This window comes from Carassius gibelio, chromosome A7, assembly GCF_023724105.1.
Source record: "Carassius gibelio isolate Cgi1373 ecotype wild population from Czech Republic chromosome A7, carGib1.2-hapl.c, whole genome shotgun sequence".
NCBI classification, from domain to species: domain Eukaryota; kingdom Metazoa; phylum Chordata; class Actinopteri; order Cypriniformes; family Cyprinidae; genus Carassius; species Carassius gibelio.
In genome coordinates, this window is record NC_068377.1 from 16,175,675 (window position 1) to 16,192,625 (window position 16,951).

Below are 16,951 nucleotides of genomic sequence, written 5' to 3' on the forward strand. Positions count from 1 at the left end.
AACCAATTTGTCTGTCCACATCACACATGAAAATAAGGCAAGATTTATAAAACTCAACCTACCAAAGAGTTGTCTCGCGACTGAACTGTGTAAAACAAAATGATGTTTTATTAACAAGGTTCAGAAGGAGCACATCAGATACTTAGCCTAATCTACACCGGTGGACCACAATCAAGTAATCAATACCATAGTATAAATACCGCTGACTTACCTCTATCCAGGCCTTGTCCTCTCTCGTCCTTCACTGCCATCGCTCCTCTTTTGTATCCTTCCGGAGCTCTTCCGTGGGACGCGAGACCGGCGAGTGGAGCAAGTGTCGCTCATTTCCCAATCACTCCACCGACCTCGCTCTGTTCCCACGGCTCTCGGCCCCGCCCCACCTGTCACAGATGCTTTTTATGATTTTCCATATAGTGCTTGAGGGATTTATCAATGCATGTAAACAAACATGTATAGAGCCAATAAGATCATTAACAAAGCTTTATCTAAAGCTGTTTAGTGGAGAAAGTCATTTTCCTTACACATGCCTAACACTACATCACAGAACTATATATGAAAATGATTTTTAAATTAATTTATTTTGGTTAAGATTTAGCGAAGTATCTTGCACATCCAATTTCAAAGATAGGATCAGAGGATGTGCGTGTTTCCAGTGCAATAATCAGAGTCTTGCCACTAACAGACTTCTTACGTGAGGACACCATGATCGGGACCAGTTTTCTGCGAGTGGCTGCGCATGATGATGATTACAGCACTAACGCGGCCATCACTTACTCCATGTCCGAGGAGCAGCCGGAGTATCTACGTGTGAATCCACTCACTGGCTGGATCTACGTGGACCAGGCAATCTCGCAGGTGAGTCCTGCTCCAAACAGCCAACTTGGGCTTATTTTGTACTGTGTGAAGTCCTGATAGTTGAAATAGTGAGTTCACCTGTATGTGTGGGTGCTCCGTTCCATCAAGAAGTCGCATTTTAAAAAGCAAGTTTCAGACTTGAACTTTCTCAGGAATAGTTTCCAACAGAATGATTCATCATTAAACCCTCCCAGAGGGCAGGAGTTTGAGGTGTGTGAAAACAGATCCAAAATTGTGCTTGCAACATGAATATTACATAGTTCTTGTGTGAAGTTTTAAGATGCTGCGGTGTGAATGATTTAGCAGGTCCACAACTGTTTCTCACAGCACTCTGCTCAGATGATTGATTTGGTGGTAACAAGGTCTTTTACAGATTCAGCTTGTTTTTGTAAAGTTGATGAGAGGAATAACCTCGCAGAGAAGTACAAAAGACTTGTTTAAGCATCAATAGTGATTACTGATGGGCTGTTTGTTTTTGTTTGTTTAGGTTTGAAAGACACTGATATTGGACTAACTTTGACAAGAGACATTTGTAAAACGGTTGCTATGACTACCAAGGTCTTGTGTCAGCTGGTGTATATGGCAAGGCTTTGTGTGTCCGTGTTGAGCATTTGTATATTTCATTTGTCCGATTACAGAGGGTGGGTGAAATTTGTGATAATTTCGCATCATTCGACTTGCAGACAGCCAGCTATACAAATCTGAATGTTGTGTACACGGACAGCTTCTGTGATTTTGCTGATATACACAGGCATCTGCTGTGAGATGACAATGATTACAGTGATGGATCTATCTGTTGTGTTGAAACACTTGACACAGTTCCATTTAAAGGTCATCCTTAGTGTTGTAGTTTTGATGCCAAGAATATATTCTTTGCGCAGGATCAACTTCTTAAATAAAAAATAAAACAACTGAACATTTTCACATTTATGCTGTAAAAAGTGTTCTATTTTAAGTCAAGTCAAGTGTGCACTGTGCACGTAAACTGCCAAAACTCAAATGGAATCGCATTTGAATTTTGCATTTGAATTTCCAACGTCTACACTGAAACCTGTCAGTCAAGTGACAAGGGCGGGGCCATTTTACTGGGCGTGTCTTACTTTTTTTCTTTTTTTTTTTTTTTTTTACTGTTTTTCCTTCTTTTTCTCAAAGATTTCACTCTGGGATTGCAGATTTAATAAAATTTTCAGTCTTAAATTGTATTTGAAGTCTCAATAATTGTTTGGTTGTTTCCAGAGGACCTACATCAGCAGGCAGATCATTGCTACAGATGGAGGCAATCGGAGCAGTTCAGTCGAGCTGGCAGTCACCATCACTAACGTGAAGAACCAGCCTCCACAGTGGGAGAAGGACAAATATGAGGTCGTCATACCTGAAAACATTGTCAGAGACACTCCAGTAGTGGTATGCACTTAACATAATGCTAAACATTTATAAACTACTAGATCTCTACAAAAATATATGAATTTTGTAGTTTTATGGCTGCTTTTACTGCACTTAATAACAAGATCAATGTCATACAGGATAACAAACAGTGACTGTCAGTGGTTCTACAGATATTCATTACATAAAGATGTTGATATCACCAATACTAAATATACTGTGAATGTGAAACGAAGAGGCAAAACAAACATACAGATTCTGCTAAGTGATTTATAACTTTGGCCTTTGAAACACACCTGTGAGGCGCTCCATTAATGACCATGTCTTTCAAGCGTGCATTGAAGGAATGCTATGAACGATGTGGATAATTTTTAATCCCACAATATGGTTCTGGGTATTCCTTGAGGGGCTTGAGTTCCCAGACACTGTCGACTTTACTGTCACGTACAGGCGGTTGCGACTGACAGTTTGTGCTTTCTGCTTGACCACACAGAGTCTTCACATAGCCTGTCACAAATCCACAAGTACACAAAGGCACACACACACACATACACAGGCCATTTAAACTAATGGTAAGATGCTGTAAGATTCTCTAAGCTCCAATCCCCACCTCAAGCAGCGTTTCTGTAGCCCTGCCATGAATCATCTGATCCTTCGCTTCAAATTTTCAGGATGTTGTTTCATTACATTCAATATTTAGGAAGTCAGCCAATCACTGAATCATTGGATAATTTATGGACATTTCTTCTTTTTTTTCATTTTCATTCGGTTACAAATGCACTGAAAGCATTAATTTGCTGAATTTCCTGGAATACATTTATTGCCATTAAGACCATTATTAATGCAGATGAGCATTTCATGAAGATCAGCATAAATAAAGTGCAAGGAGGAACAAAGGGCAGAAGTTGCTGCATTTTGGATCAAAAATACAGTAAAAACTATAATATTGCACTACAGTATTTTATAGTAATATAATTTTAATATGCCAATTTGGTGGTCAAAAAAAAAAAAAAAAACATTTACATTAGGAAACTGATCACTTTATCAATTGTATGGATAATTGCTGTATAAAATAATTACAATTGTATTTATTTAAATGAAATTAAAATTATATTGATCCCAAACTTTGGAATGGTAGTGTATATGTGAATGTTAAACAATTTCCCCCTGGCAGACTATCAAGGCCACCTCTCCACTGGGCGACCCGAGGGTTACTTATAACTTGGAGGATGGATTGGTGCCAGAGAGCAACATGCCTGTTCGTTTTTACCTAACCCCGAATCGTGAAGATGGCTCTGCCTCTATACTTGTCGCAGAGCCCTTGGACTATGAGACGACCCGCAACTTCATGCTTAGGGTTCGAGCTCAGAACGTGGCTCCTGTTCCTCTGGCTGCCTTCACTACTGTTCACATAAACATCACAGGTAAAGGATATCCTATTTACTATTGCCAGTGTATTCCTATCTGTGCAGTCTCTTGTGTAGTCTGATAGTCCAACTGATCCTTTAACTCAATCAGAATGAAAAAACCCTTATGTAAAAGTTGATTTAGCTCAGTCCAGTTCAAAAAATAAGTGGTGCAGGTCTTATATAAATCATTGAATAGAGAGTTCCGTGTAAACCTTTCATGAACTTAGATCAGATTTAAAAGTACCTTGTATGCACAACCAGTACAGTGAAGGACAAACATATGCATGTTTTTATGATTTTACATTTAATTTAAAGCCATGCTCAGATGTTTCAGGCCTGTAATACCTTTCTGTAATATCTACTTCATGTCCTTTCAGTTATTTTGAACTTAGTTTATAACTACATGCATAGTTCATAAAGTTTACATAGAACTCTCTATTCAGTGATTTATATCAGACCTGCACGATCACCACAATGTAAACCCAGATTTTGAAGATTATTTATTTATTTATTTATTTATTGTAGGGCTTGTAATTTAATGCATTAATTGGATTAATTAATTATGGAGAAAAATCACGTGTTAAAATTATTAATGCATTTGATGCACTTGCCCCGCCCCAGACCTATGTGGATCATCTGCCATTTCATACAGTCGATTGATGACTAATATGAGGCAGAACAACAACTTACTGCGTGATGGAGCCTAGAAAATGTCCCTAAAATTCAAGATATGGGGCAAAACGCCCATTTGAGATTGTGTCTCATATTTACATCACATAGTTAAGAAATATCAGACAAGAAGTAGGCTAAGTGCAATATCACACTTCTGTGTATGTGATACTCATCTTATACAACAGTTCATTAAGATAATATTGTGCTATTTTAGACACAATGTTGTCGGTTTTGATAAATTTTGCCAACCAGAAGTTAAAGACAAAGCAGAACTGTTAATTTCGAGCAACCTACAGCGGCATTTCATTTCTTAATCCACGTTTTGCGTGAACCATTTGGCGCATTTAACCATTTGCATATGAGTAGGCTTTGAAGTGGCGCTGCACAGACCAATCAGTGTATGACATCAAAGTACTGTGAAAGCGATTCAAAAGCACAAGTAGCCATATGCTTTCTAAAGCTCTTGCGGTACTTTGATGTCACACACTGATCGGTCTGATGGTGATGACCCGCTTCAGTTCGAACAAGCCTAATGAGTCAATGAACCATTCATAAGGAATCATTTGCTTCACTCCTGAATGAATCAGCCATTTGAACAAATCGAATGAATAAATGACTCCATTACTTAATCATTAAGACATTTACCACCACCTACCGGCAATTTTATAAAACAATAATTTAATATTATCATAGATATAATAATACAATTTAGAAAATAAATTATTAAAGTTATAGTTCACCCAACCAGAAATTACAATTCTGTCATAATTTACTAACATGGTCCAATATATATTTAATACATTTTAGCAAACAAAATATTTCTTGCTGAACCTACGTTTTGTAATCTCTGTTTGATGCTTTACACAACAATGACTTTAAATGATCTATTGGGAGTAATTTCTCCAAATTTGATGTACGATTAATTCAATTAATTAATCACCACATCATGTAATTCATTAGATTAAAAATTTTAATCGCTTACCAGTCCTATGTTTTTAGTTGTATTAACAAATATTTTTTTTTAATTCTGTATTCTTAAAATATGTATGTTAATACATCGTAGTTGTATGAGGATACTGGATACATAGGTTTTGTGACCTTAATGGTAATATCTTCATTGGAAATACTTTATAGTTCCGTGTATGCCGCAAATATATAATTAATATGTTCTGTTGCTTTTGACTTATTTACACCAGCCCTTCTTTCTCTATTTAAGATTACAGCCATTGCAGTGTTCAAAAGAGATGGCGAGGGATCGAGTGACAGAGAGAGAGAGAAAAGAGAGGCAGAGCGAAATGAGGGATTGCTGGGGGGGGGGGGGGGGGGGGGGTTAGTAATGGATTTGGCCTTCCTGTTTAATTCATGGTTTACGGCTTTGGCTGATAGAAAATTAAAACCTCAGAGTACATCAGATGGTGATTAGTTTCTGGAATCATTGAACCCATTAAAGATCTTACCCTAAATTCCAATGTCCTCATGTCCCTTCTAGTACTGGGAGCAGCATATTTTAGGAGAGTAGGCTTGGTCTTTCCTCTTGAACACACAGAATCCACTAATGTAATAAAGCTTTGATAAGACGTAATGTCAGAGTTAAGATAAGTCAGATTTGTTTCTGATGGAAAACCAGAGTTTATTTTCAACAGTCTCTTTGCTTCACATGTGAGGATCAGTGCCCCTCATCAGCTGTGAGCAGCTTGATTTCCTCAAGCAGATCTGAGGAGGAGGCTGTACTTGACGTCATTGACTGCTTTTAGAATGCTGAAGAGGGGGCATATTATGGCGAAGGGCCCGAAACCCCACCTCTGACGCAGACAACACAGCCCAGTGTGGACAGTGAGCTGATCCAAGTTCTAATCAAGGCTGTAGAGGATGTCAGGATGTCGTCAACATAACTCCCACCAACGACCTGCCCCCTGTTCCTGCCTGCAGTTCACAAGGAACTCACCTGGATGTGGCACGCCCCCTATTTAGTGCATTAATCCCCCTACTTCTTATTCTCTCACTACTGTTGATCAGTGTTCAGGTTAATGCATTACAAGTAATGTGAGTTACGTAATCAGATTACTTTTTCAAGTACTTTTTAATTTACAAGTAAATATCTGTTACTTTTCAAATAAGTATCGCTAGTTACCCCCCCCCCCCCATTTATTGATTGAAAGCTCTCCTGTCCCCATGTTGAGAATAATCAGGAGTCATATGTTATTTTACTTATGTTATGTTATATTATTAAACTTTCCACAATGGTGGTGCTCCAAGTATTCCAGGCCAAACTTCTTGGTACCATGGACGAGTCCAGACAGAATTCTGATGGCTTCAAAGAGCTGCACACAGCAAAACCAGTCTTAAGTCACTGGGGTATATTTTTAGCAACAGTCAAAAAAAAAAAAAAAAAAAAAAAAAAAAAGTGCAAAAATGTATAAAAAATACAGATTTTTCTTTTATGTAAAAAGTCATTAAGATATTAAGTAAAGATCATGTTCCTTGAAGATATTTTGTAAATTTTTTATTAGTAATGTGCATTGCTAACAATTATTTAGGACAAATTTAAAGGCAAATTTCTCAGTATTTCGATTTATTTATTTATTTCTGCACCCTCAGATTCCAGATATTCAAATAGTTGTATCTCGGCCAAATATTGTCCGATCCTAATAAACCTTACATCAATGGAAAGCTTATTTATTCAGGGATGAAACATGCCTAAATGTAAATATCCAAGCCAAGGCCACATTATTATTTTTTTCTTTGAATGACAGGGAGCCCAATATCAGTGTGTAACAGACTTATAATAAAGCCAACTGAAAGTCTTTTTTCTTTTATATGCAAAAAAAAAAAAACTGATGAAAATTTCATACAACTTGTTTGTCAAGTTTGACCGTTTGACTGTCTGCTGTTGACAGATGTCAATGACAACGTTCCATTCTTCACCTCCTCCATATACGAGGCATCTGTGACTGAAGGGGCGGAAATTGGGACTCTACTTCTTCAAGTTTCAGCTAATGATCTTGACCTGGGACTGAATGGGAAGGTATGAAATAGTGTTTTTCAATTGAAATAGCTATTCACTCAGTCAACCTCCATCTGTTAACACTGTACTCATACAGTACACTATGCTAAACATTATGTTCACTGTTGAAAGATCTGTAAAATTCAAAGAACATTTGTGATACAACCTTGCTTTAAATGTGGATGAATTAAATGATCTTGATACTGTATCTCACTATGACCTCCGTCATATTTCAATGGCAAGACAAACATATACAATATGTAACTTTTAGATTTCATTATTTTGTAGATAAATGTATGTACTGCACACATTCAATGCAATATCAGTTATATTTGTTTATTAGAATTATATGCAGTCTGTCATTCTGTGAAATAGTATTACATTAGAAAGTATCTGTTAGTTCAGTGGTTCTCAACCACATTCCTGGAAGACCCCCAGCACTGCACATTTTGCATGTCTCCTTTGCCTGACACACCCATTTCAAGTGTGTGAGTCTCTACTAATAAGCAGGTGAACTGAATCAGGGTTGTTTGATTAAGGATACATGCAAAACGTGCAGTGATGGGGGTCCTCCAGGAATGTGGTCACATGATCATTCAGAATTTGGCTACTTAATGTTTTTGTGGAGACTAAGATACATTTTTATGTTCATTTAGATGAATAGAAAGTTCAAAAACAGCTTATTAGCAAATGTATTTGAAATATTTGCTTTTGTCCTTGCTGTATAAACCTACAAAAAAAAAAAAAAAACTACTATACATACATACGTACAATCTTTTGAGTATGTTTCTGTTGATCTATTGGCCAATAGTGAACATGTGACTGTTCTGAAATCCTTGTTGTTGAGCCATGCTGTGGACACTGGCTCTGAAGGGTGTGATTAAATGTTCATGTCTCTATGCATTTTTTTTTATAGAGGGGCCTTTCAACAGTCCTCTGAATTACAAATGCCATGCAATGGCTCAGTAATGAGTACCATTTGTGGGTGTGAATGCCAATATCATTCTTTTCTCTTACAACACCCCCTCACACAGCCCCTTTGTGCCAGATGGGGTTTGCTGCATGTTTTATTAATCTGACCCCTGCAATCATTGTATTATGCCTTCTACATTTAATTCAGCCTCTTACTTGTGTTCTCGACTCTAATGTGGCCAGCAGGGCATCATTTAATACTCACACCATGCTGGTTTAGTGCAGCCATTCAGAGCAGCTTGTCTGGTAATTGTTGTTTGGGCCTTGTTGAAACAGCAGTTGGCACTTCTTCGTCAATTCAACAGTTTTGGCTATCTAAATTATCTTCATTATTCTTAACTTGAATGGCCTTGATTTCTGCTTTACCTGCTGGGAAATTGCCAATGTGCGTTACAGGCATTGCTGACAGAACACACAACAGGAGGTCTCAGTTTCAGGTCAGAACGGTTGGTGAATAAATTATGAGGAAAAGGTTGCATTGTTTAATTACATGTGGTTAGATAAGGCGGAATAGCATTTAACACACATATACATACACATAGGCAGGCCAGTGTTAATTGTTAATACGTTTTTTTAAACACAACCCTGTTTGACCCTGACAGGTTTGGAACTATTTCTCCTCTGTATTTAATTTATTTTTGACTTTTTTTTTTATTTTTATTTTTTTTATTGTGTCTCAGATCTCATACTCCCTACTGAATGACCGTAGTGGAGACTATCAGTACTTCCGCATTGATCCAGAGCTGGGCACCATCTACACAGAGGCTGTGTTTGATCGAGAGACCAAGGGATCTTACCTTTTGGAAGTGAAGTCAGTAGATGGCTGGGAATCAGGCAGGCCAGGGAAACATGGACAGCCTAACTCAGGTACAGTGAACCCTATTTGGCAGAGTTACAATAAATGGTTAAAGCTGATATTCACACTTATTATAAATTATACAACAGTTACTGCCTGTCCTCAAATCTGATTAGTTGAGTAGCATTACAAAAATTTTACAGTCCAAAATCACTGGGACTGAATGTCTGTTTGTAACATTGTTACGTGCTTGTAAATCAATAGATGGCCACAGTTCGGTCATTGAATCATTAATAGAACTAATTAATTAAACCACTTTTATTAAGGAATTCTACTGTTGTGTGTGGTGCAGAAATACACAAAGTAACTGACAATCAGGGTTGGAAATTAATGGGAGTATGGGTCAAAGTTAACACCAAAATGACTGAAAAAATGCCAATAAATTTTGAGTTGGGCCAGAAAGTGCCCCTGTATGAGTTCTTGTCTTTATTTTTATAACATATATATATTATATAGTTAAGTAATATCAATGCAAACTGTTTTTCCCAAATATTAGCAAAAGTGCTGATATGATAATGATTTTACAGTCCAATACACAACGTGTCAATATTAAGTGAATTACCAATGACCAATGAAACTAAATCCAAACAAAGCCACAACAAAACTGTTGCACTTCTATGAACAAAACAGCACTGGGTTTTTTAAATTAATTAGGCAGATCAATAAATCAATGACCCTTTAGGAAGACGTCCACTTGCTTGGTTCCTGAATTAATCAGCCACTTGAATGAATCGATTCAATGAACGACTGAATCGAAGACTCACTCATCAAGACAGTCGTTTGCTGCCACAAAGGGTGGTTTTAGTTTAATATTTAAAGGGGGGGGGGGGGGGGTGAAATGCTCGTTTTCACTCAATATCCTGTTAATCTTGAGTACTTATAGAGTAGTACTGCATCCTTCATAACTCCAAAAAGTCTTTAGTTTTATTATATTCATAAGAGAAAGATAGTCTGTACCAATTTTTCCCGGAAAAACATGAGCCGCTGGAGGCCTGACGTGTGGGCGGAGCTAAAGAATCACGAGCGCCAGTAGGCTTTTGCATTGAGAGCGTTTGGAAGCTGTGACATTACCGTGAGGAAAAAAACATCCAACATTTTTTTTTTTTTTTTTTAAGCTGTACATGTGGAAAGTGCAGTTTGATGCCAACATCGCATGTTGTTTACTTGATGTGCTTACGTGCCGATAGCTAAGTTAACAACACAGAGATATTTGAAGCAGTTTTACTCATCCAATTGCGGTTCCAACACACGATCGTGACCCTTTTTCGTTGGGACTGCATTATCCTTAAGAAATAAACGATGTGCAAATCCGGCGTCAAACTGGGCCTTGTTTGTAAAACAAGCATCCACTGGTCCCTTAATGCTGTTTTTTTTTTTTTATTTGGTAATATGTGCAGGGTTGTCTTGCCCTCACAACCAAAAATACACTTCTTTTGTGACATTTCGCGATGCTCTCGCTCTGATCAGTGAATGTCTGTTGTGCTCTCAGTGCTCTGCTATACGGGAGCGCGCGCCCATATAAGGAAATTCCACTCCATTTAACGTCACACAGACCCATACTTGAAAAAAAATTTCCGAAACTTCCGAAAACAAACCGGAAGGAGTATTTTTGGAACAGAAACAGAACAGAACTCCTTCAAACGTACAACTTAATTTTTGAAACTTTGTCGATGTTTAGCATGGGAATCCAACTCTTTAACAGTGTAAAAAACTCAGTATGCATGAAATAGCATTTCACCCCCCCCCCTTTAAAGTGTCATTTAATTTTACTTTAAACATTTCACATTTCTTTGATCAAAAAATATATAAAGATTGGTTTGTTTGTTTGTTTACTTAAATAAAGCAGTTCATAATGTCATGAGATTAGAGTTTATTCAAAAACTTTAATCTCATGACATTATTTACTGTGCAACTACATATGCAGCTTCTGAGCCACATCTGCAGTCCAAAGATGAATTTTGTTGGCACTGATTTCATTTGATTGATAACAGCATTATGGTTAACCCTAACTAAATTTAATAAAATGTAAGAATTTAACATAAAATAGTGTATATATAATACACTTCTTGAAATCAGTTTGAGGGGGCAAATATCTCTTCTTAATGGAAAGTAAATGTCACTGCTGACAATTGTGTCTGGAAAGAAATGTATTCAATATCAACTTCATGAACTGTTGTATAAAAGCAAAATCACACTTGCAGTCAGTATAAGACTGCTATAAATACCATTTAATTCACACACAGTGTGGTTACGACTTACACATAAGTCATTTTAAAACCAAAATGCCTCCCTTAGACATTCAGGAATCATGTAGACCTTATATAATGCTTGTGTTTGTCAGTGTCAATATGGTCACTGAAGCTTCCAATAAAACAAGAATGTAAGATAGTAATTACAGCTGTCAGTCACAACCACTGACAGTTTGAACGTAGCCAGTGGGGTTGTGATCTTCACAATACAGAGCTAAAGAGGATCTAAAGTTCAGGGGAATATTTCCATTAGCTGCATAAAATATTACATTGCATAATCCTTGTTTAATATAGACAGCGTGACAGTTTGATTCGATTTGTTAGACCACAGGGCTAGCCAGAATCTCACACAAATGGATTTTTCATTCATTGTGTGGAATATTAACAATATCTCTTTTGCCTTTGCTTTGCCTAAATAATCTACTAACACTTGAAGTCATTTAGACAAAAGTCGCCGGTTTAAATGTTGATGAAGGTGCCAAAGGAGAGGGGGAAATATCAGGGAGAAGCTGGGACAGTCTGAGAAAGAAATGAATTCTCTCTCTTCTCTCCCAGTGCTGTCTGTCTGCTCAATATTTGCCCTGCACTCCAAACAGAGGAGAAGTTGTGCACTCCAACACATTATAACTGTAGTGAAATACACAAATGTAGATTATCAAATTGACAACACAGCAGTGTCAAATATGGTCGAGCACACAGGAGACTGTTGAGTGTTGATTAGCGGAGAGTCATATGAACACACACATAATTACTCAGCAACATGTGAATGCTAAATGTACTAAGATGCTGTCAAAAATGTCAACATGACAATGAAACAAAACAACACGAGTGCTCTTTGAGCAGAAAATCACACAACAGTCATGCCTCTGCATCTGTGAGGGGAAAACATGACCACGTCTTCATGGCGGGTCTCTGAATAATATGCCAACCTGTCAAAGAGTGGCAGCTTAGCGTATGCTGTGCTCTTTTTACACAACATAACATGTCAGAAAGAGAACGGGATCAAGACTTGAATCAGAATCTATCCGCCTCACAGCCCTGACTGAACTGAAAGCTCTGAAAAGGTCACGGCATGTTTTATTATTTAGGTTTTTCTGTTTCTTTAAAGTATAGGATTTTATTTCCAGTTTTTGGGGTAGTTCACCTAAAAATGACATTTCTCCTGTCATTCTAAACCCGTATGACTTTCTTCAGTGGAACATAAAATATATAAACAAATTAAAAAAAACTATTTTTAATGGTTACCAAAATGTTCGGTGACTAGTATTCTTCAAAATATCTTGTTATATGTTCCATTGAATAAAGAATGTCACCACGTTTTGGACCGACAACAACATTAGTGTGAATAAGTGATTTGAATGCAACCATCCCAAGTTTGAATCTGCTTTTTTTCTGATTCCATTCTTCTTGTTCCAGTCGCATATCAGCTCGTAGAGACATTTATGTTTAAATAAAAATGAATAAAATATTTAAAAAGTGGAAATAAGGTGAAATAAAGTCTAAAATGTATTCATTATTGGAATTAAAGTGTGTTGGATAATTTAATAGGCCTTTCACTGAAATAGGATGAGGTGTCCTCACCTTTATTGGAAGTTTGAAACCGGTAAGGGGTTGGGAAACATGTAAGGTCCCAATATGGCAGCCACATATCCATTTATGATTAATATATATATATATGAAGAGTTCAGATGCAAAAGCCTCTAAATGCCATCTGAAATTTTCATCTAAAATTAGGATTTTTATCAAGTTTCTATATTTATGTTCAGTTATTTCACTTTAATAGCCTGGAAAAGGACCTGCACATTGCCACTAAAGTAAAATGACTCAACCTATGCATTAGGAGCTTAATAAAAATCCTAATTTTAGATGATAATTTCAGATGGCATTTAGAGGCTTTTGCATCTGAACTCTTCTATATATATATATATATATATGTATATTAATCATAAATGGATATGTGGCTGCCATAGGTATTTTTGAAGCCTACCAATCGCTGCGGTGATGTATTTTGCCCTTTTTGAATCCGCTGGAAATGTCTGCCTAAATGCTGCGGGGATAGTTTGTTGCGTGTATGTTTCTCTTTTTTTTTTCGTCTTTTCCCAGATACTGACACAATAAGGTGATGTCGGCGTAAATGAGTTGACATGTTTTAAGTATTCCTGCTGGTGTACCCTATTGTCATGTAGATGCGACATACCATTGTTTTTTTATCCACCACTCTCTTGCCCTCACCATTATAGCTTACAGGGAATCCAAAGTGCACCCAAACACCAGATCTGTTGGTTATTGGAGGATCTTCTATTTCTGGTCTGTTAAACGCATTGGCCACCGCGTACCGTGCATGAACTGCTCGCTCACTCAGCGCGTACCTAGTGAGCGAGCGCCTGACTGAGTAGCCTAACATAAACATATAAGTTGGTGTTTTTTTTCTTCTTCGGGGTGTCAGGGGCGTTGCCTGTTACGTCGTTTGGGTTATTGGGCTACCTTGTTGAACGCATATCATTATATTTCACTTTTTTTTTTTTTTCCAAATATAATTAATTAGTCCAATGAACCGTTCGGTACATAATGCGTACCGCGTACCGAACTGAAAGCCTCGTACCGAACGGTTCAATACGAATACGCGTATCGTTACACCCCTAATATATATATATATATTAAATTGAATGAGACAAACAGAAGACACAGTGATTTGACAGAATTGGAATGAAATGTCAGATATTTCCAAAGATGGGAGGGAGGAGAGATGGAGAAAGAGAAGTGGGAAATGACAGAGGCAAACACTCGAATGTAAGAAATACAAGAAAAGTGAAGTAAAGATGAGAGTGTCTGAACACAGATTGCTAATCTTGTGTTTTTCTACTCTTGTCAGATACTGCGTATGTGCGTATTTTCATCAGCGACGTGAATGATAACAAGCCAGTGTTTGCTCAGTCTGTGTATGAAGTCGACGTGGATGAGGATGCTGACGTGGGCTCCACCATCCTCACAGTCAGCGCTAATGATGAAGATGAAGGTATGTGAAGATGAGGAGGGGCATTGGATGATGGGTAGATCAGTTTGCTCATTTGTAAGACGGAAGTGGGAAAATATGGAGTGTTGACTAGGGGTGAAAATGAGGGTCATAGATTTAGAACCCGACATCACAGCTCAGGTGTTAATATATTTTCTACAAATTGTAAGGGAAATGAAGAATAATTAATTAATGAAGAAGAATAAAATCAACGACATGTTTAATTATGAGGTAAAATTTTACATTTTTATTATACATTTCATTTTATATTTAAAGAATAATTAGGAAATTTTAAATATGGAAAAAAAGGAAGATCAAGTAAAAAGGGAAATATTATTTCTATATTTACAGTGATACTGCAGTTTGACTACATTAGGGCATAAACCTCTCACAGGGCTTGGCTAGCACACAGCGATATTAATGAACCACGGTTAAAACATGTTCCCATGAGTTTGAGTTTGTCTCCAGGCTAATGCTCTCATATTCTTCTGCTCCATGCTATAACATCTGAACCATTCATGAAAGAGAGACGGAGAGAGTTGGTTCCTCATCAATATACCTTGAGAACCTAACAAATGCTGCTCCCAAGATAACCACCAGCCTCATACATTGCCATGGAAAAGCCTTGGCTAATATTTTTGTTTTATAACACACTCCAGAAACACACAAAGAGGATAGTCTACATAATTCATCAGCCAGCCCGTCTTGGTATATAGATGCACTACTGAAGCACATAATTCCCTGTGGTCCAGTTGAATCTATGATTTGATGCAGAAGTGAGGAAGGGAATTATTGTATCAGTCATTCGTCATAATACAGCCTGGAGTTGCTGGACATTCCTTGAGCCCAAAGCTTTACCCTGATGAATAGATTTCCGCCTTCACCGCAGCGCTGACTTAAGACTCGCAGCCACTGGAGCAGAGCCACAGGAAACTGGCGAGACATCAAAGTACATCTGCACTTTCATAAGGAAGCTGCGCTTGATTTTGTGCATTAGCAGAAAATGCTAATATTCCCTAATGCAATTTTGTGGTAGTACCCTAGCCAACACGAGATGGTGAAGATGAAATGGCGATAAGGCTCCTAATGTGTCATTCCCTATTCATTAACCTTGTACCAGCAGGGATATCCAAACACATTGCAAGATCTGAAGGACTGTTAAGCAGGAGTGTTTTTGCTCTGTTTGCTTATCTGTTTCTATGGAGTCTCTTTGCATTTATTACCTACTTCAGAGAGATAAGTTCTAAATACATAATAACATCGGAGTAATACATTTTTTTATAATATAACATGCTCACGATACATGCATTGCATCTTTCACTGTTTAATTAACAGAGCTCAAAAGGGGATCCAAACATTTACTATAACTTTTCTTTGTGCTCCATTCCCTTACATCTGTCCGCTTATAAATTAAATGTATACTAAATTGTATCTGCAAATTCAATAAGCACAAAGAAATTTCTGTCATGACAACTCTCGGAGGGATTGGCATGGTAATGCACATGACAATGTTAATGTATTTGGTCTTGACGGAATAGATCTGCTACACTGCTGCTGTGGCAGAGCAAACACTGAGACTGAATGGACCTGAGGTCTGAAGTGTCTGACAAGACCTGAGAATGGACCTGAGGTCTGAAGTGTCTGACAAGAGCTATGTAAAAGTACAGAGAAAAGTTTTAGTGCAGGACAAATCTGAAATAAATGAATATGTTCATGGACCAAAATGTTTAGAAAAAGAAGATAATTTTTAATTTAGTCTTATCTTCACCTAATTTAAAGTTTATTGGTTCCATAGTTTCCAAGTTTCCATGGCTAATCCTGACAGTAACCTCTAAAGTCCATTGAATCAGTTTATTGTTCACCTGCAGCAAAAAGAAAGCTTGTTATCGTAATTTTAAAATAGATAATTATTATAATTATTTATTTTCTTGGCTAAACATTTTTCCAGCTTGTAGAAGCTTCTGACTTTTACCCTTTTGTTCAGTAGCCTTTATATCAGTGTCAGTGTTGGTCTTTGATTTCATCTTTGTTCCTCTTAAAAAAAAATTCAGGCCAGAGGAGGAAGTTTTCTTTGTTTTCATTAACTGCTCTTATTTTTCAGGTGCTAATGCCAAGTTGCGCTACCAAATTACATCAGGCAATGTAGGAGGTGTTTTTGACATGGAGCCCGAGGTCGGAACCATCTTCATTGCCCAGCCACTGGACTATGAACAGAACAAGCTCTATAAGTTGCACGTCTTGGCCTCTGATGGAAAGTGGGAAGATTATGCTACTGTAATAGTCACCATTGTGAATAAGAATGATGAGGCACCTGTGTTCTCTGTGAACGAGTACTACGGCAGCGTGACAGAGGAGATGGACGGTTCTCCTGTCTTTGTGTTGAAGGTATTATCAGCTCTGTTCAATTTTCAGATCACATGTTTGCTATTTTGAAATAAAATACATTTTGTGGCTCCTATTCATTAATAAATAAATAAAAAGATAGAAAGAAAATGTTAAGAGCCCCTCTAAATGAAACAAAAACAGGTCATGGGTGTG

General features: G+C 37.4%; 1 protein-coding gene across 1 annotated transcript in view; it reads left to right on the forward strand.

Annotated features, from left to right (window-relative positions):
* The window catches only part of LOC128016668 (neural-cadherin-like), a 242,598-nt gene that overhangs the window by 141,257 nt on the left and 84,390 nt on the right, over positions 1 to 16,951 (forward strand). The window contains exons 11-17 of the mRNA XM_052601356.1: positions 683 to 855; positions 2,092 to 2,259; positions 3,413 to 3,662; positions 7,217 to 7,344; positions 8,976 to 9,162; positions 14,273 to 14,416; positions 16,515 to 16,798. Of these exons, the coding sequence (XP_052457316.1) occupies positions 683 to 855; positions 2,092 to 2,259; positions 3,413 to 3,662; positions 7,217 to 7,344; positions 8,976 to 9,162; positions 14,273 to 14,416; positions 16,515 to 16,798 (1,334 nt within the window). The remainder of the gene's footprint in view (positions 1 to 682; positions 856 to 2,091; positions 2,260 to 3,412; positions 3,663 to 7,216; positions 7,345 to 8,975; positions 9,163 to 14,272; positions 14,417 to 16,514; positions 16,799 to 16,951) is intronic.